General features: G+C 32.7%; 1 protein-coding gene across 1 annotated transcript; it reads left to right on the top strand.

The window, feature by feature from the left end:
• Positions 1 to 1,562: 1,562 nt before the first annotated feature.
• On the top strand, positions 1,563 to 12,840 carry LOC127737420 (uncharacterized). The gene is made up of 4 exons (XM_052248076.1): positions 1,563 to 1,668; positions 9,081 to 9,241; positions 10,736 to 10,828; positions 11,398 to 12,840. The coding sequence occupies exons 1-4, from the start codon at positions 1,647 to 1,649 to the stop codon at positions 11,674 to 11,676; spliced, it is 555 nt and encodes a 184-aa protein (XP_052104036.1). The 5' UTR covers positions 1,563 to 1,646; the 3' UTR covers positions 11,677 to 12,840.
• Positions 12,841 to 22,310: the final 9,470 nt, after the last annotated feature.

Here is a 22,310-nt window from a genome sequence, read left to right as displayed (position 1 = left end):
GTCATTACCTCCCCTGAAACTGTATCGTATGCCCTTAAACGTCCAGTGGCAAATTAAATGCATGGTCAGGATGAGAACATGATAATGTGATAAATATATAAACGCTATATATATGTACTAGACCAACACGTTGAGCCGGATTTTTAACGTGCTAATTCATGTTCACAAGGTAACAGTCCACAGGAAGACATGTCACCCTACCCGGACACATTATTTCGACTCCGAGCCGACCAGTCATTGATCTTACTCCTAAATGCCGCGTGCTTAGCAGAGAAGCAGCAAATACCAATTTTCAAATCACTGGTTTTGTCCGAACCAGGGTTCAAACCCAAGACCTCCCGCACTCGAATCGAGCACGCTACAACAAGATCACCGAGTAAGTGATATGTTGTTGAAGATAAAAAGATTTTATGTCAGTACAATGATTAATACAATTACACAAATAAAATTATGTATTGCCTAACAATGTAATTTTAACACTTTTTGGTATGTAAATATTGAAATATCAAAAATATTTTACGAGATAAAAAAAAAAAGATAAACGCAATATTTCGCTAGACAAACTAGCTTCGTCGGGCTTGCATCTAGCCAGGTGAAATTGGATGTAGATAAGAAACTTTTGCAGCTCATTGTACATTTAATATTGCTGCGTAAGACAATTGGACGACGGTCAAGATTTGTTGTTTGATTTACAAAATCTGTTCTTGAAGTAATGTAAATTTACACGTTCACTGGCCAATATTATAATATTAAAGAAGCTGCCACATAATAAACTTAATTTTTAGCTTTCCTGTACCTTTTCCGACTTTTTCATTTAGACCATAATGTTATGCCTGAAAAATATTTGCCACTGAATCTTAAAGCAACCAACAATCAATCAATCTAAAGTAAGGAGCTGGTGGATCCAAAAGTTCTTTTTGTCCTTCTCGCCGCGGTGTCAAACTCAAGTGTTCACTTCTATATTTTGAAAAGAAACTTTACCAAAAGGATGTTTCTTTGATCGCCGTATGGGAGCATCACCGGATGTTGGTACTTGCTGAGACGGAGTGAGGATGAAGTTGCTGTAAAATGCAAGCTGCCGTACATATCAATACATAAGTTGCTATACACATCGAAACTTTGTCTTTAATTTGTGTTTTACATATATTTTAAAGACAATTTATGAAAACTGTGTTCTTGTGTATTTATAATGGGTCATAATTAAATAATAAGGAGAAATATCCAATCTTTAGAAGCATTAAACCGGCTATTTTTCTTGATCTGAAGTAAACGGTGCCTCTTTTTTCCGGTACTAGATGGTAGTTTTCTATCTTCAGATTAAAATTATGCTGATTTCTAACATGTTCAGTCTTCCAAATATTTTATAAATCAATATCTTATGAAACGTTTTTTTTCAAATCAAATCGTTATGGTCCTTTTTTATATGATACAGATGCTGTATTTTTATTTTCAGCTGAAATAATTGATTTCATTTGTCATTACCGTAATATACACTTTGAGACGACCCCTTGTATACAAATTAAAAAAAAAACAATCGATACGATCATTGCAGTATTTCGAGACAGAACAGTATTTAAAAGGGTACATGCCATTTATTCGTACACAAACGCCGGTCTAGTCGGATTAGTTAATATAAAATTAAAAACATGGGATTCGATGAAGAAGCAGGTAATATTTTAATTATTATGTTAATGAGTGATAAGTTCGGGTGAGCTATTTTTTTTTTCGTTTATTTATGTATTTCTAATGTGGGTGTGACTTCTTTTAAATCGTGTATTTGTTTGTTTTACTGGATCATTTTTTATATTTAATTATGACTGTTATTTACAGCAATTAGAAAATGTTCAGTTTTTCCATCTTTGTGCGATGATATTCAACACTTTTTAGTGTTTTGTTTTCCATCTATTTATCGGTATTGTTACACAATCTTTTAGACTCATACAATTTTCCCTGTTTGTGTAGTATTGTCAATTTTGATGATCCAATACCTATTAAGTTTACTGGTTGGTAGATTCTTATAGACTCTAAATATATATATATATATATATAAAGTCTAAATTGAAAACAACGTTCAAACCTATGATTGCGTTGGATAAAAACCGCAATTTTTATACGTGTGCATGCAAAACAAATTTCTTGGCAGAGGGGTCTAAATACAGCACAAACAACAATTTCCAAAAGACAAAAAAAAAGTGAAAAAGTCTATTTTAACAAAACGCATTTGACTAACAGGTCGAACAACTGATGTTCTTAAACCCTGCTGACTGCCATTTGGCGATTGCCAAATAAATTGATCACCAGATCTAACAAAATGGATCTTAATATTAATTAAATACCAAACAGAAAACAATAAACTTGTGGAAAAGATGGTATACCACAAACATGAGGTGCAAAAATTTGTACACCATATCCGGATTTCGACAATAAATGTCTCTTCAGTGATGTTAGGGATCGAAACGGTATTTGAAAGGCCATATGATTTACCTCAATTTAGGATAGACTCTTGAATTTTAAAGAGTCGAAATAGGATGAACGGATCATATAAACCCGAAGGAAAATATAATACAAGCCCAAACGAAAAAATATAAAAAGTCTAAATTGAAAACAACGTTCAAACCTATGATTGCGTTGGATAAAAACCGCAATTTTTATACGTGTGCATGCAAAACAAATTTCTTGGTAGAGGGGTCTAAATACAGCACAAACAACAATTTCCAAAAGACAAAAAAAAAGTGAAAAAGTCTATTTTAACAAAACGCATTTGACTAACAGGTCGAACAACTGATGTTCTTAAACCCTGCTGACTGCCATTGGCGATTGCCAAATAAATTGATCACCAGATCTAACAAAATGGATCTTAATATTAATTAAATACCAAACAGAAAACAATAAACTTGTGGAAAAGATGGTATACCACAAACATGAGGTGCAAAAATTTGTACACCATATCCGGATTTCGACAATAAATGTCTCTTCAGTGATGTTAGGGATCGAAACGGTATTTGGAAGGCCATATGATTTACCTCAATTTAGGATAGACTCTTGAATTTTAAAGAGTCGAAATAGGATGAACGGATCATATAAACCCGAAGGCAAATATAATACAAGCCCAAACGAAAAAATATAAACAAGTCTAAATTGAAAACAACGTTCAAACCTATGTACGTGTGCATGCAAAACAAATTTCTTTGTAGAGGGGTCTAAATACAGCACAAACAACATTTTCCAAAAGACCAAAAAAGTGAAAAAGTATATTTTAACAAAACGCATTTGACTAGCAGGTCGAACAACGGATGTTCTTAAACCCTGCTGACTGCCATGGCGATTGCCAAATAAACGGATCACAGATGTAACACAATGGATCTTAATTATATTAATTTAATACCAAACAGAAAACAATAAACTTGCGGAAAAGATGGTATATCGCAAACATGAGGTGCAAAAATTTGTACACCATATCCGGATATATATATATATATATAGAGTCTATAAGAATCTACCAACCAGTAAACTTAATAGGTATTGGATCATCAAAATTGACAATACTACACAAACAGGGAAAATATATATATATATATATATATAATTATGTTCTACATGCACTAAAAGTCAAAAGAAAGTAAGCAATCTTCCAAATGTTTTTAATACATATATACAAGTAAAGCGGAGAATGATACAACAATTAAAAGACACTTCATGGAAACAAACGAACTTCAAGCTTCAACGCATATGTTTACGTCTAAGTTTTCGGTCGATTTCATATGAAAAAATCAGGTAGCTGGTAAAAATTTGCCGCTACGCAATGTTGGTGACGTTTTCTGATTTTATGTACCTGTGACCAAAAATCGGCTTTAAATAAGAAAAATACCGGAAAGGTCAAGTGTTCTTTTGTGTAAAAAATATTGAAAGCACTTAAGAGTTTGAATTACATATTGCTTATCGTTTTTTATTCTGTTTTGTCAATCAGCTGTCCGAATACTAACGAGAAAAAAATCTTATATTTTTCGTGTAGACGGGTAACATACTAATGTTGTTAATGGAGTATTCCTCCTATTTTCGGGTACTTACAAGTATATTAAATATAACAATGTTATACCGTTTGGAAGAGGAAAGTTAGGGCTTTGGGATAACATGTGTGTAAGACGTAATTAACGCAATTTTCGGACCTAGTAGACCTTGCAGAAACCATTATTGATTGTAGAAACTAAGGAAAAATATCACTTCCTTAAGGCACAACAGTTCAGAATCCATGTATAGCGAGAGTATTATGTTAACAAATTGATGATAGCGCATATCATTTTGTAAAACAAGTTTGGAAAACTCTTTGAAAGCAAAGAAATCCAATGTAAAAGAGCAAATCTACAAAAATAATATATATTTACTAAAATCTTCCGAAGACCAAAGTAGAAATTCAAATATTACTTCCATCATACAAGTATAATATTCGTATCAGTTAAAATGTTGATCGTTTTTTTACTTATAACAAATCAACTTTAAACTTGGGTACAACTGCAATAAATCAAATTCAGATATTTTTTTATAACTACAAGTTACAGTACAATTCCAAAAATATCGCAATAAATGATATATTCCATACGTCTTTGTTAAATGTTTTTTGATTGATATAAGTATACAAATAGGCCAAACCCCATACAGTGATCGTTTCCGTTGCGGATCGTAGCTGGAACTGCCGGGGAGTTTGCAAATAGGCTTACGGTACATATCCAGTAAACATCGGTAAAATGTGTTTGGAAATACTTTTGCTCATTTATATATACGAAGCAATTTTTTATGAGTTAAACGAATGAAATAATTCTGTGAGGCAACACCAGTCTCTGCCCCCTATTTGTCAGATAGTTGTCTGACATATCGACCTAAATATCTACAAACGGGACTTAATTTATTGACAAGTCGACCTAAATATTTGACAAGAATTTATCTGTAAAGTTTTCTTAAAAAGAAACACATTGAATTTAGCTGAAGAAGAAAAGAGATACTATATTGGAATGTGCGAGTGTGTTATACTGTTTCACCACTTTCCCAGGTTAGGGTAGGGTTTGACACCAGCAAACATGTTTAACCTCACCACATTCTGTATGTGCCTGTCCAAAGCCAGGAGCCTCTAATTCAGTGGTTGTCGTTTGTTGCTGTATATCATATTTGTTTTTTTTCGTTTATTGTTTTGTACATAAATCAGACCGTTAGTTTTCTCGTTTAAATTGTTTTACATTTTTCATTTCGGGGACTTTTATAGCTTAATGTGCGGTATGGGTTTTTCTATAATCGTTGAAGGTCGTACGGTGACCTATAGTTGTTAACTTCTGTGTCATTTGGTCTCTGGTAGAGAGTTGTCTCGTTGGCAATCATACCACATCTTTTTATTTTTCTGTTTAAAGAATTTCTGAGGCCTCGTTTGCCGAGCGATCTAAGATGTTTATCTACAGTAATCACTAGCATGTCAACATTGAGGTTGTTAATTCGATGAACTCCAGTAAGGGCGTTCGACTCCGAACCTTATATATTTACTAAGGATTGCATGTCGGTTTCCTGTCGGTTGCTTTCTCCGGGTACTCCGGCTTCCTCAAGTTCACCAATAAAAAAATGGACACCAATTTTTATTGTTTTTATTTTCTAAAATAATGTCTTATATTGTAATATGCTCTTTGTGAGTCCATGTGATGGAAATAAAACATCTTCTTCTCCTGCTATAACAAATAGTGCTGAAAGTGGCGTTAAACACCAACAATCACTCAATCAATTTTTTAAAGATTTTCCGTTTAATCTCGTGTTACAACACCAGATGAGAGTACGATTGTGTCTTGACTGATTTACATATAGATTTATTTACAGCTCTCTATGTTTGTGCTTCATTTTTACATACATGTAATATCCTTTTTAATCTTAAGTCGCATTATCTGACCTGCCACACACTACCCCTTTATCCGCCGTTGTATTTACTAATTAAGGAGATCATGTTGTACAGAATTGAATATTGTTTGACATCCTGATATATTTTGAACTGACAAACCAATGTCAGTCTGTAAAATATTTTATAAATCAATATCTTATAATGCAATTTCAAATCACAACTTGATGGACCTTTTTTACGATGAAAATCATGTATTTTCTATTTTCAGCTGCATTAAATCATTTTATTTGCCATTACTGTAAATATGTCCTCTTATTATTACTATTCAACAACTGATAAAAACAGAAAGAAATCAAAGTTATGAGAATGTATAACTTGAATCTTCATAAAACAAGCTTTGTCATTAGCACATTCATTTATTCAAACAAGTTGTTTCATCAACACCCTCATTTATTCAATTTCAAATTTTAAACTTTCCATGTTAAGTAAACAATTTCCTCAATAGAAGGACATACTGTCCTAGTTTTTCACATTTGTCCTCCTTGTGTCAATATGGTATAGTATATAACTGTGTTTGTTCAATATCTAAAGAGCAATGTCGATAGCTAGGTTTGGATATACTATTTAATTTGTAAATGAAAAGCAAAAAAAAGGGAATGTTTTTGCATTTGTACTATCAATTCCAAGTTACTTCAATATAAGTCATATAACATGTATTGTACCATACCATGGTGTTTGATTCAGCCGATGTAGTGTTTTAGATTGTTAATATGCTTTTTCTAATAGTGGAAAACTACTTCTTAATTCTGTCATCGGTACCAGTACAAATTCATCACTTTAATTATATTGAAATACATTGGAAATCTACCAAGTTCAGATATAAAGTATAAATTTGCTAAATGCAGAGGTTTCTCACAGGGTAAACCTACGGGTAAACCTACAGCGCTAGACCTTTACATCTCCAGCACTTGACCATAGATTGACAGCGCTAGACTTTTACATCATCAGCGCTTGACTTAAAAAAACACAACTTTTTATCTGCAGGAGGTCAACAGGGCTCCGTATTATCCTGATAATATGCTTTGATAGATACATCTTCATTCTTACATTTGGAGGAAAGAGAATTAAATATTCCTCAAACATCACTACCATTTAATAAAATAGGCTTCACAGTGTGATCAAGAACATTAACACTTGTTTTTATGTTAGGATTTAGTAATAAAAAGTCTTTCCAAAATATATAATAAGCTTAATATATTAAGGACATTAGCACTTAGGTAGGTTACCGTTTTTTTCATAGACAATTCTGAATTGATTAAAAGATATACCAGGAAGTCTCGTACAATTTGGATTTAATATTTCTACATTGTAATGAAATTAAGTTTCGTAATTGTAAAGCAAAATTATCATTCTTTGGATTCTGTGGTCAACCAGAGATAATACAAATAATACATATGGATATACCGTAAATGGGGGAGCGATATACCACAAATAGAGAGCGATATACCACAAATAGGGAGCGATATACCACAAATAGGGAGCGATATACCACAAATACGGAGCGATATACCACAAATAGGGAGCGATATACCACAAATAGGGAGCGATATACCACAAATAGGGAGCGATATACCACAAATAGGGAGCGATATACCACAAATAGAGAGCGATATACCACAAATACGGAGCGATATACCACAAATAGGGAGCGATATACCACAAATAGGGAGCGATATACCACAAATAGGGAGCGATATACCACAAATAGGGAGCGATATACCGTAAATATGGAGCGATATACCACAAATAGGGAGCGATATACCACAAATAGGGAGCGATATACCACAAATAGAGAGCGATATACCACAAATACGGAGCGATATACCACAAATAGGGAGCGATATACCACAAATAGGGAGCGATATACCACAAATAGGGAGCGATATACCACAAATAGGGAGCGATATACCGTAAATATGGAGCGATATACCACAAATAGGGAGCGATATACCACAAATAGGGAGCGATATACCACAAATAGGGAGCGATATACCGTAAATGGGGAGTGATATACCACAAATAGGGAGCGATATACCGTAAATAGGGAGCGATATACCACAAATAGGGAGCGATATACCACAAATAGGGAGCGATATACCACAAATAGGGAGCGATATACCACAAATAGGGAGCTATATACCGCAAATAGGGAGCGATATACCACAAATAGGGAGCGATATACCACAAATAGGGAGCGATATACCACAAATAGGGAGCTATATACCGCAAATAGGGAGCGATATACCGCAAATAGGGAGCTATATACTACAAATAGGGAGCGATATACCACAAATAGGGAGCTATATACCGCAAATAGGGAGCGATATACCACAAATAGGGAGCTATATACTACAAATAGGGAGCGATATACCGTAAATAGAGAGCGATATACCACAAATAGGGAGCGATATACCACAAATAGGGAGCTATATACCGCAAATAGGGAGCGATATACCACAAATAGGGAGTGATATACCACAAATAGGGAGCGATATACCACAAATAGGGAGCGATATACCACAAATAGGGAGCTATATACCGCAAATAGGGAGCGATATACCACAAATAGGGAGCGATATACCACAAATAGGGAGCGATATACCACAAATAGGGAGCTATATACCGCAAATAGGGAGCGATATACCACAAATAGGGAGCTATATACTACAAATATGGAGCGATATACCGTAAATAGAGAGCGATATACCACAAATAGGGAGCGATATACCGCAAATAGGGTGCGATATACCACAAATAGGGAGCTATATACTACAAATAGGGAGCGATATACCGAAAATAGGGAGCGATATACCACTAATAGGGAGCGATATAACACAAATAGGGAGCGATATACCGCAATTTGGGAGATATATACTACAAATAGGGAGCTATATACCGCAAAGAGGGATTGATAAACCGCAAATAGGGAGCGATATACCGTAAATATGAAGCGATATACCGCAAATAGGGAGCGATATACCGCAAATAGGGTGCGCTTGGTAATCGTACATTTGTGTAAAACTTGATTAACATCGCCCTATTTTTATAACTCTTTCCCAGTTATATTTATATATAATAAAAATATACAGTTTAGATTTCCATGTTCTATGCATATTGTATTATCATTTGACACCTTTTTTTTTAATTTCAGTCGCACGCAAAAGACAAGGGTTACAGGTCCAAAAAATAATTTCTATTATCGTGTGTGTTTCATCTCCGATCCTGCTTATTCTAGGAATAGCCATTCTAGCGACACAGGATGGTGCAAGCTACCCTATCGTTGGTGGTTCGCCTATCTATGTCGGAGTCTATGTAAGTACTTATTACCTTTTAGTAAAATAAACTTGTATTGAGAACAACTTTAGATAGGAAACCATGAAGTAGGTTAATAGAAACAATTGAGGCGTGGTTTTTGAACATTTAAATTGAAATAGGTGACCTGTATTAGCTGGTATAATATAACTAACCGGATGTATGCCAAAAACTGGGTAACCTCCCTTTAGAATCAAATTGCTGAAGTACTGAACATCGGATGACCGCAAGTTCTTGTGGATTGTCAAAAGCACTTGTCACAGAAAAAAATCACATCTCTATACCTGAAACTGAGGTTAATGTACAGAGATATTTTTTTCTGAGACAAGTTCGTGCGTGGATGATGAATAAATGACAGGAAATTCAACCTCACCGTAATAACTATTATATTGTAGTGATACAAATCAGTATACACTGGTTTATTGTTCTATATTATATTAATATAACAGTTACATGTACATATAATTTTCATCCATTTGTATATCATTCTATTCAACTATTCTAATAAGAGTGCAGTGCAAGTGCATGGTTTACACTTCTAAAAAATTCGATTTTTCTAAAAGATTGGATATGAGTAGACATTCATATTTTCCCGCAAAAAACAATCTTCTATGCAGAGTTACCGGTCCTTGCCGGGATTGTCGCAAAATGTTCTTGAGATAGTCTTCCGCATGCTTTACCATATCAATGATTTTTTACTTATATATATATCTAACGACAAAACATTTTCATATTATTGATTTATGTTCTAAACAAAAATATTGTTATCAGTATTCATTGAAGAGATGCATTTATAACAAACGATAAGGAATGTTATTTTGCACTCGTTAATATCCGAGTATTTATCATGTTTATAGATCGGTTACAAACCCAAAACGAAAGTTACGTAATGGAAATCTAGGCGATAGCAATACAACGGAATGCCCTCACGGTCATCGCGATGTCTATTCTACTATTCTAATAAGAGTGCAGTGCAAGTGCATGGTTTACACTTCTGTAAAAATTCGATTTTTCTAAAAGATTGGATATGAGTAGGCATTCATATTTTCCCGCAAAAAAAACGTAATGGAAATCTAGGCGATAGCAATACATCGGAATGCCCTCACGGTCATCGCGATGTAAAAATGACAAGAACTGGGTTACCTCTCAGCTCTTTCTGTATAAAATAATGGACGAGTATAGGACACTAGTTTCATTTATACCTAAAGCCTGATTAATAAACGATGGAACATGTATACCTAAAGCTTGGATAATAAACGATCGGACAAAACTTGATAAACAAACATATTTTTGTTTGGAGAAAAAAAATTTGCATAGATTTAAAAAAAAAACTTTTTCTTCCTTTTCAAATCCTTCAGGTTTTTTTTACAAGAAGTACTATAAAAAAAAGTCCGTAAAATTATATGATATTTTTTCTGTAATCATCGATCATACATTTATACTTGCTATATACAAATACTTGGTAATATTTCATGTATACATTGTATATTTTAGGGATTTGTTTTAGGATGCATAGGAATTATAGCCAACTCCGTGGCTATTGAATCTATAACAACGCAGGAAGAGACAGCTAAGCAAAGAAACCTGGTATGTGATATAATATAATAATCTTTATTTTTATTATAGGCTATTGAAAGATAGACTTGAATCGTTGAAAACAAACACAATCACATAAATACAAAAATAATACGCTGCAGTACCATCTGGGTCTTAGATAACTATCAAACAATAAATAAACAAATATATTACAAAAACAAATGAGAAGAACTCGGATATACACACTTAAATGTTTGGAAAAGGCATACGGTCCTGAGAGATCATATATTTAGGGCTCTAAATTTTGATTGGTGAACCGTTAAGAATGCATGATATTTACCAATGCAAACAGAAATTTGTTTGAATCATATTAGACAGGTCATATACTCAAAAGCCTTGTTTTTCAGAAGTGGTTTAGTTTAACAAAGAACAATGTGTGTGTGTGTGGGGGGGGGTGTGGAAGTGTATGGGGTGTAACAGAAGTTAATGTTAGGCATCACGAGTTAATCGCTACATTTACTGTTTTGTTAAAGTTCGTCATTGTTCATGTATATCAAAATTATATATAATATTGAGCATATATTCTTCAACTAAAGCCGTGTATTTTATTTTGTTCACAGTGGAATGGTTTTTTTGGATTGTTGTGTGCTTCGTTTGGAGTTCTTGGATATCCCTCGAGTGAAGTTATTAGAGGAGCTATCAGTTGCGCTGAAAAAAAGAAGGAATGTGGAAATTCACATCAAGACACTTTGATGGCGTTGTTTATTGTGGCTTCCATTTTGGTGCAAGTGATTAATTGTAGTAACATCATTCTGTTATGTTATTGGCGCAAATTTCGTGGAAAAACATCACAAGGTCCATGTGTAACAGCTAAAACTTCTCCTCCAAAATATACATAGGGTATAGATAGAGACATATACAACAAATTGAATTTTTTGTCTGGCATGGAGCAAGTAAATGCGTCCGTTTTATTCTCTTCACAAACACCTAGAGCAAGGAAATACACACGAAGCTTTGAGCGGGGGAATACACCACTTTTAGATTTCTGTTATATTGTAAATTATCTATTAGCTTTAATTTATTGAGTTAAATTTAATTATGTGTTGTTGTGACACATACGTTATAGTTAGCTTCTCTTGACATTGTAAACTAATGAATGAATGATCTTTATCTCTCTAGTATAGACAATGACAACATTGTATGTAAACTAATGAATGAATGATCTTTATCTCTCTAGTATAGACAATGACAACATTGTATGTAAACTAATGAATGAATGATCTTTATCTCTCTAGTATAGACAATGACAACATTGTATGTAAACTAATGAATGAATGATCTTTATCTCTCTAGTATAGACAATGACAACATTGTATGTAAACTAATGAATGAATGATCTTTATCTCTCTAGTATAGACAATGACAACATTGTATGTAAACTAATGAATGAATGATCTTTATCTCTCTAGTATAGACAATGACAACATTGTATGTAAACTAATGAATGAATGATCTTTATCTCTCTAGTATAGACAATGACAACATTGTATGTAAACTAATAAATGAATGATCTTTATCTCTCTAGTATAGACAATGACAACATTGTATGTAAACTAATGAATGAATGATCTTTATCTCTCTAGTATAGACAATGACAACATTGTATGTAAACTAATGAATGAATGATCTTTATCTCTCTAGTATAGACAATGACAACATTGTATTGAGCATATTCAATAACATCAACATGTACATTTCGATATTCCTAGAAAATGTATATAATACTCCTATTAAAACATGAATGTTTGGTATGTTTCATACATATAGGTAACGCACTACCTCAGCTGTCTTGAAGGAAATATATTGTTTTCCAAGCAAATACCAATCAATCTATGAATCCTAGTATGTGTTACGTGTGTGGATCATTTTAATCAGTATGAATAGGTAATAGTTCTGTTGGTATTCATGAAATCCGAAACAAGATATAAACATTCAAATATATATTTTTATACAATGTATAGATGTATTGAACATTATCTGAGTATAGATTTAAACGAATAAAATTATCAAGAATATAAACCGCATGGCTTTAACTATTTCTTTACATATTCAATAAATGTATTGTGCATGAGTTACGTAGACATTGTAGATAAGACAAGACACTATTTTAAGTCTCACCTCTTACAAAACATTTACACATTGTAATGATTACAAGAGATATAGTCATATAATAAAATATTGAATCTGAATCTACTCAGATTTATCAAAACGCTGGTTATTGAACTGAATTAGTTTGTTAAATGTTCTTAAATAAACAATGTAAGTGTTGTTTGCTTTGCAATTAGAAATTAAAAGTAATTATTGCATGAGCATACTAGTAGTAAAATGGTTTATTCCCGATTGTCCCACTTTTTAAAATTTTAGAGTTCTGATTGTCCCACATGAAAAGTTCTGATTGTCCCACATTGTTTTATGAATAAAATGTTCTTAGATAAACAAGGTAACTGTTGTTTGTTTTGCTAAAAAAACAAGAAATAATTATTGCACATTTAATATTAATTTTATAAAAGTATTAAAAAAAATGTTTTTTAAATAATTAGATTAATGCACTTTTGATTAAACAAATATAATATTTCTGATTTATGAAATATATCTACAATGTTACGTTATTCATAAAACAAATGTCAATACCGTAATTTTAATTCCTTTTTCTCTGTAAAGTTTTTGAATAAATTTAGAAATAATGCATGCAATTTCAAAAAAAAGGTATAAACTCATTTACATTCTACACTCTACATGAACTTGTTTACTAGGGAAGTCGGAGGACATTAATACAACATTCTCTGCACTATTGAAGACTGCTTACACCCAACGTCAGATTCACCTGAACCCAACAACTGTCTTTATTGTTACGAAGCTGATGTCTATAATTTTGCCAGATCAGCCTTTCCAAGAATCACTATTAAAGGTTGTTTTTCCAATATTCCCATTGCTTTTGCAGTCAACAGGACTCTTCACCAACTATAAAGTAGAAACAGACTTCCATAAAAAATGAGAAGATGTGGTATGATTGCCAATGAGACAACTCTCCCAAAGAGACCAAATGACACAGAAATTAACAACTATAGGTCACCATACGGCCTTCAACAATTAGCAAAGCTCATACCGCATAGCTATAAAAGACCCCAAAATGGCAAATGTAAAACAATTCAAACGAGAAAACTAATGGCATAATTTATGTACAAAATAATGAACGAAAAATAAATATGTTACACAGCAACAAACGGCAACCACTGAATACCAGGCTCCTGACTTGGGACAGGCACATACAGAATTTTGTGGGGTTAAACTTATTTGAAGGCGCCAACCTTCCCAATAACCTGGAACAGTGTTGAAACAGAACAACATAAGAATAAACTATAAAAATCAGTTGAAAAAGGCTTTTCTCATCAGATGGGTACAAACAGAAACACATCTAACAAAAACACAGAGTGGACGTGGACGGCTACTTATGCATCACCACAACAAAGACACTGAGTACTGTAACAGGTCTGAGAGTATTCGCAGTTACTGACAGCTAGTTCAAAGCCAATAAAAACTAATTAAAAAAAATATGCATCTAAGACTAAAATTTTATGACTTCATATTATATTCCGTGTTTGATGATACTATAATTGTACCTACTATGTGCAAAATGAAATATGTAAATATTATTATTTGTTCATGTTTTTTTCATATTTTATAAGTTACATTGTTTAGTGACCTTTAATTAACTGCAACACACTATAAAAACAAATTAATCACTATCAAAACAATTCCCAATTGTCCCACATTTAAACTTCCCAATTGTCCCACAAACATATTCCCGATTGTCCCACAAAATTTCATTACTTTTTTACCTGTAATTTCAAAAAGTGGGACAATCGGGAAGACACCAGTAAAATCCATATAAATATTAAATGTTGAATTAATCATCAGTAAAACTGTACTTTTGATTTAATAATATTACATTTCGAAGTTATAAAAGAGATCTACTATGTAAGGTTTATTTATTAAACAAAGTTTTAATTCCATTAACGTAAATTTTCAATTATATTTTTTTGTAAGTTTTCATTTTTTCTTTTATTCATCTTTCTATTTTCATAAGCATTTTCGATTTTATGAATAAATTGACATTCAGAGCAATCTGGTCGATTCGGGAACGAGTGACCGAAATGTTGTCCCATGTGAAAGTATTTCTCTATAATACACAATTTTTTTTTTAATGAAACGTTTATAATTTTTATTTTTCCTTTACAACTTATGTTATTGGAGTCTATTTTACCTACTATGAAGTTAAAGTCCCCGGTTTAAATATATTTATTTTTGTATTATATTATTTTTAATTTGAACAGTAGTTTAGAAAATTTCACAAAACAAAATAAGATATAAAATACCAACTTTTTTATGCTTATTTCAAATTTTATGAGGGATTTCTTTATTACGTGTAAACTGTTAATTGTGATTCATAACAATACAGGAACAGGTCTGCTATCAAAGGGGTGCAATTGGTACCCATAGGAATGCATACAACCTTTCGATAAACTTTGTTGCCGAAACGTTTAAAGATATTGTCAAGAAAAAAAATCACAGCTTTAATCATCTCCTCACAGTTTCAGTAAGTATATCTAGCATATTTCCCTTTTTCATTACAGAAGAAGGCTTTATATTAGATGCAGCGAATATATCTACAACTAGATTGTTCAAAGGACCATTTAATCAATTAAGAGAACTTATGTTTGATAAGATTTTGTGGTAGTGTAGTGTACAGAGTTAAACAATCTGTCAACCGAATTGAACGGACCATCAAAAGCACGTAATTTCTTCAAAACATCTAAAGAGTTTTTGACATTAAAAAACAGTTAATTCCAATATTATTATATGCATATTACAAAACTTAACATCAACCTCTTTAATAGAAGTTAGGAAACTAGTTAACAGCACAGAAATATGAAAATAAGGAGATGTGGTATGATTGCCAATGAGACAACTATCCACCAAAGTTTAAATGGAGTGGATGTAAGCAATTATAGGCAACCATACGGGCTTCTATAATGAGAAAAACCCATACCGTATAGTCGGCTATAAAAGGCTTCGACATGAAAAATATGAAACAATTCAATTGAGAAAACTAAAGGCCTAATTTATAACAAAACAATTTACGAAAAACAAATAAGACCGACATGAACCAAAGACAACCATTGAACTACAGGCTCCTGTCTCGGGACAGGCACATAAAGAATGTGGCGGGGTTAAACATATCTGTGAGCGATCAACCCTCCCTTTAACCTGTATGGGACAGTTGTGTAACAACACAATATAAGAAAAAACTATAAAAATAAGTTGAAAAAGGCTTAGAGATTAGTCATAGACCACTTACTAGAAGCTGAGATGAAACGAAATTGGAGCGCGTTTTTCTGTAGTTTAGGTAGCCAATTCAAAATAAGGACTTAAAATTTATCACAGAAGACCTTAAGCTGAGCTGTGGTAGTGACAGAATTATTTACCATTTGAATTTTTGTGGAGCGCACGGACTTGCATGTAGATCAATGTATAATTTCATTCTTAAGGACTTCCGAGTAGTAATTACATCTGTACGTCATACCACTACGTGCACTTTGTTGACTGCTTTGTTGGCTGGTACAAACACGAAATGCTTTGCAAGTACTTGAATTTTGTTTTTAATTCTAGAAATAGGCGTATTGCTTACAATTTTATTAATTTATAAACTAAGTTATTTTCGAAATGTGATATACGAATATCCACAATAATTAGACATTTATTTAAATAGGAACCAAGTGACTTTTTGTCAGATTTCTACCGTTTACACCAATTTTTTCATTAGGATAAAAGAGCATCTTTAATAACCTGATGACACTCTTTCGAATTTATTTTCAACGGGGGACGATATTTTGGTCCTTTTTTTTTTAAAGTTTGAGGTCCCCTGTAATTACTTGGCCATAAGGAACATTTCGAATTTCGATATTTCATCGTCTCATATTGAAGAAATATTGTTTTCTATACTGACATCTGATGTAACTGACGTACAAGTTATAGATATTTCATATCTTTTGGATAGTTTTGCGGTGTTTCGAAATTATATCATAGCTTTTGTTGAAACCCCCGGCAATAACCTCACGAGACGAAGTCGAGTGAGGTTGCCGGGGGGTTTCAACAAAAAACTATGGTATAATTTACGAAACACCGCAAAACTATCCTAAAAATATGGAATATCTGTTTTAGTCTATCGCGTCTTTTGCTGTTTAAAATTGTATATTTCATATATTTTTGTTTGTTTACTTTAAAAATAGTTTTGATAAGAATCAGTTAAATAACTTTTCGGGCCTTACACATAAAGCTCCGCCTACTTTCTAAAATAAGCACGGGCTTCTGAAACAGCGGGAAAATCAGTAAGACGAGATGTTTCGACAGCGATGGATGCACATTTACATTGGTGACGGATAACGTTACAGACGAACAAATGTTAAGGGCATACGATACAGTAGCAGGGGCAGATAATAACGTTTTCAAAAATTTTCGTGTTGTTTTCGCGACGTTGTTAATCAGAACGTTGTAATTTCGCGATGTTTCTAATAAGAACGATTATATTTCGCGACGTCGCTTTAGATGTAGTCACATTTGCGGAAATCCACTGACGTCATAATCCCGATTGCGTGAATTTGAAAAAAGTACGCACAATGAAAATCGGCCAAATCACGAGAATTGTTCTATTTATTCAAGGAAGTCAACAATATTTACTTCGAATGGGAAAAAAATCAAATCCACATTCTTAATTTTGTATGTCTGTTATTTCATATAGGAAATGAATAAGAGATATGAAAAACATAAGACGTCGTTGAGAGAGAAACCCAACTACACAAAACAAAAACAAAATATAAGTAATTTATATAGTAACTTCACCATTTGGCTAACTCTAAATCGTAATGAGAATTGTACGGATAAATTTAACAGAGACTATCAACAAAATGACAAAAAAACGTAATAAATAATGACAGCGCATCTTACTGTTCCAGACTTTGAAAAGGTACATTAAAGAGTTTAACCGCATTTTAGAATTTAATACGTGGAATATATAAGTGTATGAAGAAGAAGTGTCATTTAAAATGACTCAGTTTTAAGCCCCGTATTATAGACCAAAAACAAAAACGCACCCGTTAATGTGCTAAGCATTATCTTCTATGTACATATTGAGAGAGAAAAATCGGCACACAGGAATTAGGTATTTGACAGACCAGAGTTGCAACTCATTGATGTTAAGTTACTGACCAAATACGAAGTCTTTTTGTAAAGTAGTTTCTCAGATAAAAAACAAAATATTTCTTGGACCGGACAAACAATGTGGTTGCACTCACTCCCAGATTGAAGGTATAATACAGACAAGTAATTCAATGATTATATGTACCGTAATAAAAAAAATACCCTGAAGACAAGCTTAGGTAACTTATCTATTGATACAGAATCATTAAATTTCATGCTCTAATATCGACTGCTGTATGAAATGTTATACTAAACTGTAATGGACTAAGCTGACCCGATTTAATGTGGGTATGATTTTGTGATCATGTAATGCCTATAGAGTAGGTCGTTAGTTTTCTTGTTTGAATTATTTCACATTTTCATGTCGGGGCTTTTTAAAGCTGACTATACGGTGTGGCTTTTTCTTTTTCTTTTTTTTTTGTGTTGAAGGCCGTAGGGTGACCTTTAGTAGCATTTATCTTCGTCATTTGAACTATGGTTGATAGTTGTCTCTTTTGCAATCATACCAAATGTCCTTATTTTTATATCATCCCCTTTCTTTATAATTGTTGCACATTTTGTCATGTCGGGGCCTTTTGAATAATTAAAACTATGTTCAAGCTGTGTTGTCTACATGAATTGTATGACTAATGTCAGACAGAGATGCAAATTAATTTTTTTATTATATATATCTGTTTTGTTTCCGAACATTTCTTTTCTAAAAGTAATTTACTAGAATACTTTTCTATCCAAGTTTGAGTTCGTAACAATTCATAAAGGTTTGGGAAATATGATGCTATTTTACGAGGAGCCAGCTTTATTAATTTTCATGATTAATATCATTGGTTTAAAAAAAAACACCTTGGCTCTACCACTGAAATTGACAACGTCACGTGAGTAGTGAACGGCGGGAAAGATTTCAAGACGTTGTTGCGAATAAAACTTATTCCAATTTAGTTTGGCGCCTAAAAATTAAGGTTTATTGCTTTGAAAAAACAAGCACATGGACCCCCAGTTTTTTCTTTTGCAATCGATCAAACTCTGTTTCAAGAACGCTCCGCCAAAATTTTAAGAAAACATCAACGATAGATTTTTTTCTGCACTTCTGTGTAGACGCAAAAATATTTTCAACTTCTTTATTTCACTTGTATTAAAAGAATTTAGGATATAATTATTTATTTCAACCGTTAACTTGTTACAGCATGCTGATGCTATGGATCAAGGGAACATTTTACAAAAAACCCGGTTAAATTATGACTGTTCGTTCAAAAGTATTGGTAGTTTCCTTAAAAGTCCTTATTTTTGAAATTTCAGGGTTTTTCCTTCAAATATGCAAATTTCGAACCAAATTATCTCAAAAAGTAAGTCATGAAGGTAAATTTTTCTTTGCATATTTCAAAAGTACACATCGAAATTGACCTTCTACCAAAATTTCAAGAAAAAATCAACGAGGGATCTCTACTGTATCATATGCCCTTAAGAACTGCAAAGGGTTTTTTTTTTTTTATTTTATCAAAATGTTCGAATGTTTTAATTTTTTAATATTCATTTATAATTCTGAGGAAATTAATTTCACAAGAATCTTTTTGAGAGTTTGGATGAATCATTCCACATTTTAATTTGTACCTGAAGCCCAAGTCGTACATTAATTAAAAGGAATTTCAAAATTTTCATGATTGAAATCACATGTTGACTAGCAATAATTTACACAAAATAGTAAGCTTCATTTAGAAAAACCAGACGCTATCTAATTTTAACATTTCAACATTATTGTTATTACTTGAGCAACCTCGTTAAAGTCTAGATGTCAGCAATGTATAACAAATCGGGTGCGGGTCCAGGATTTTGAAAGGGGGATCTAGCAAGCCAACATTTGGAGTAATACAATGAAAAGTCTATGCATTTACCAAATATGAAGCTCCTTAAAAGTGGCTTGCTCCATGCCCCCTCCCCCCAAAAAGCCGCCTCGGCAAATTCAAACCTTTACATGTAGCTGTACAGTGAAGCCTATGGAATACAAACCAAGTATAAATCTCAATAACCGAAATCAACTTATATTTTCCAGTATAATATATACACATTTATATATTTTTTTAAACTTTATTTGTTTATTTGTTCTAGGAGCTGAGTTGGTGTACGTGGGTTCGATTCCCACCCTAGGCATTCATTTATATCGGCTGGTGCAAAGCGGGCAGTTTAGTTTAGTGGCCCCGCACTGACTGTTGTTCAAATATCAAAAAATTCAGGCAGCCAGGTTTTGCTATCTTTTTTTTTCTCGAAGACCCTATACAACAAAACCATGGTATAATTGGGAAAATTATACCATAGATATCTATGGTATAATTTTCGGTTATTGAGATTTATACTCCGGTTGCATTCCCATAGGTTCCATTGCACAGCTATAGGCAGTCCTCTTCTCTGGTTTTAATACGTATAAGAAATTATAGGTGGCTCTATGTTATCAAAATATGGATGTATCAAGTTTTGATAGATTAATATGGGGACGAAGTCCCCAACAACAGTAAACAAATCAATAAAACGAAAAGTCAATATAAAAATAAATATACTAATGAACACAAAATCGTTGACTTTTCTAACAGTTGACTTTGCATTACCCTGTTTCTGTTCTGTTGGACACTGCCATGTTGTAAGTCATACGATTTCTCGCAAATTTGTATAACTGATTACCAAAAGAATCATGAGGACGAACATTTCATGAACTTACTCTGTATGTGTACGTAATAAAATTAGTCTATAGCTATTCGACATACGATTTGATAGCAAACCACGTGACATATTGGATCGGCATAGCAAATCAAATCGCACTAGGGCCAGGTATGGGAATTTTTAAGCTGAGGCAATTATGTTATTGTTGGTATGATAGTTCTTTGAAATTGGTTGCAATGAATTGGGGGTATATTTGTTTATTTATTATGAAATTGACAGCAATGTAATTTTTATGAATTATCAGTAATGTTCATAATTTTTTTTATTAAATAAATGAAGTACTGCTGTTATACCAGTAAAGACAAAAATTAACTCATAATAAAAAAATGAAATATTACGCACATTAATTATAGAAACAAACAAATTAGCATCAATAACCATCAACACTTTCCTAATGTACACAATGAAAATTGTCATCTCTTCTGTTACTTCTCACTACCTATGGAACATCTATATAAAAGAAAGTAACTATTTCTCAAAGGTACCCAATGTTATCACATAGTGTCCACTTTGTGAAGATCAAACTCACACTCTTTCATGCCTATTCTGGCATAAACTACCTACATACTCATCATTTAACCCATTTTTTCCTAATATTGAGTCCTCGATGTTGCAATCCTGGTTTCTGGAAATCAACAACTTTCAAAAATTCTTACTCTTAAATTTTTTGTTCTCTTCCTGTTAACCTGGTCTTTTGCAGTAAATCTTTTTACTAAATATATCTTGCAATAAATAAATTTTTTATCTTTCATGAATAACCAACTTTCCTAGACTTACCATGGGTACTTCTACTTTATGCTCCTTCATCTTCTTAACAAAAAATGTTAATAAAACAATACTCATAAAAAGAGAACTTAGTGCAGAAAAATTAGGTATTGTTACCCATGACATCAACAGTAGGTACAAATCAAGGCAAGAAATATAACAGTTTATGTAGCAGGATCAATTCTGCAGTGGTTTCACAAGAAATGGGGCATTATACAGCTGATGGTGTGGTAAGACTGTTATAAACGATACACGTTAAACCTACTTTCTTAGCTTTAAGAAAGGGTAAGTACTCTGCAGACAGCCAGACGCTTGGCAATAAATACTACATATATATATGTAGAAATATAAGTTCTAAATATAGGTACACAATAATCTTAAATGTTTCAAATCAGATGTATTTTTTTCTGAATATTCTATCAAAATTTACCAATTGTGTGACTATCTGTCATTACATGAACTATTAATCAATGAATATGAAATTTGGAATTAAACGTGAAGGGAGATTGCATTACTTATCTTTTTATTTCATTTCTATAACCTTGAAATCACTCTAATTGGGTCAACTCAACTTGGTTTTTAATTTAAATTAAAAAAAAGAGAGACAGGATGTTTATAAAATAAGGGTTTTATTTCCAATTAATATACAAATTAACGTGTAAATAGTTTTTTTTAAAGTACTTCATACTTCCTGCACAAATATAAGGCACATACATGTGCAATAACAAATTGTGTTCTTCGTTGA

The sequence above is a fragment of the Mytilus californianus genome, unplaced genomic scaffold (genome assembly GCF_021869535.1).
Source record: "Mytilus californianus isolate M0D057914Y unplaced genomic scaffold, xbMytCali1.0.p SCAF_4, whole genome shotgun sequence".
NCBI lineage: Eukaryota > Metazoa > Mollusca > Bivalvia > Mytilida > Mytilidae > Mytilus > Mytilus californianus.
The sequence above is the reverse complement of the archived record's forward strand: the minus strand, read 5'-3'. Positions and strand labels throughout refer to the sequence as shown.

Excerpts from the sequence above, each read along its gene's own strand:
- LOC127737420 (XM_052248076.1), top strand. The coding sequence starts at position 1,647 with ATGGGATTCGATGAAGAAGCAG. Across the intron at positions 1,669-9,080 it reads GGGATTCGATGAAGAAGCAG|TCGCACGCAAAAGACAAGGG; the intron begins GTAATATTTTAA and ends TTTTAATTTCAG. Across the intron at positions 10,829-11,397 it reads CAGCTAAGCAAAGAAACCTG|TGGAATGGTTTTTTTGGATT; the intron begins GTATGTGATATA and ends TTTTGTTCACAG.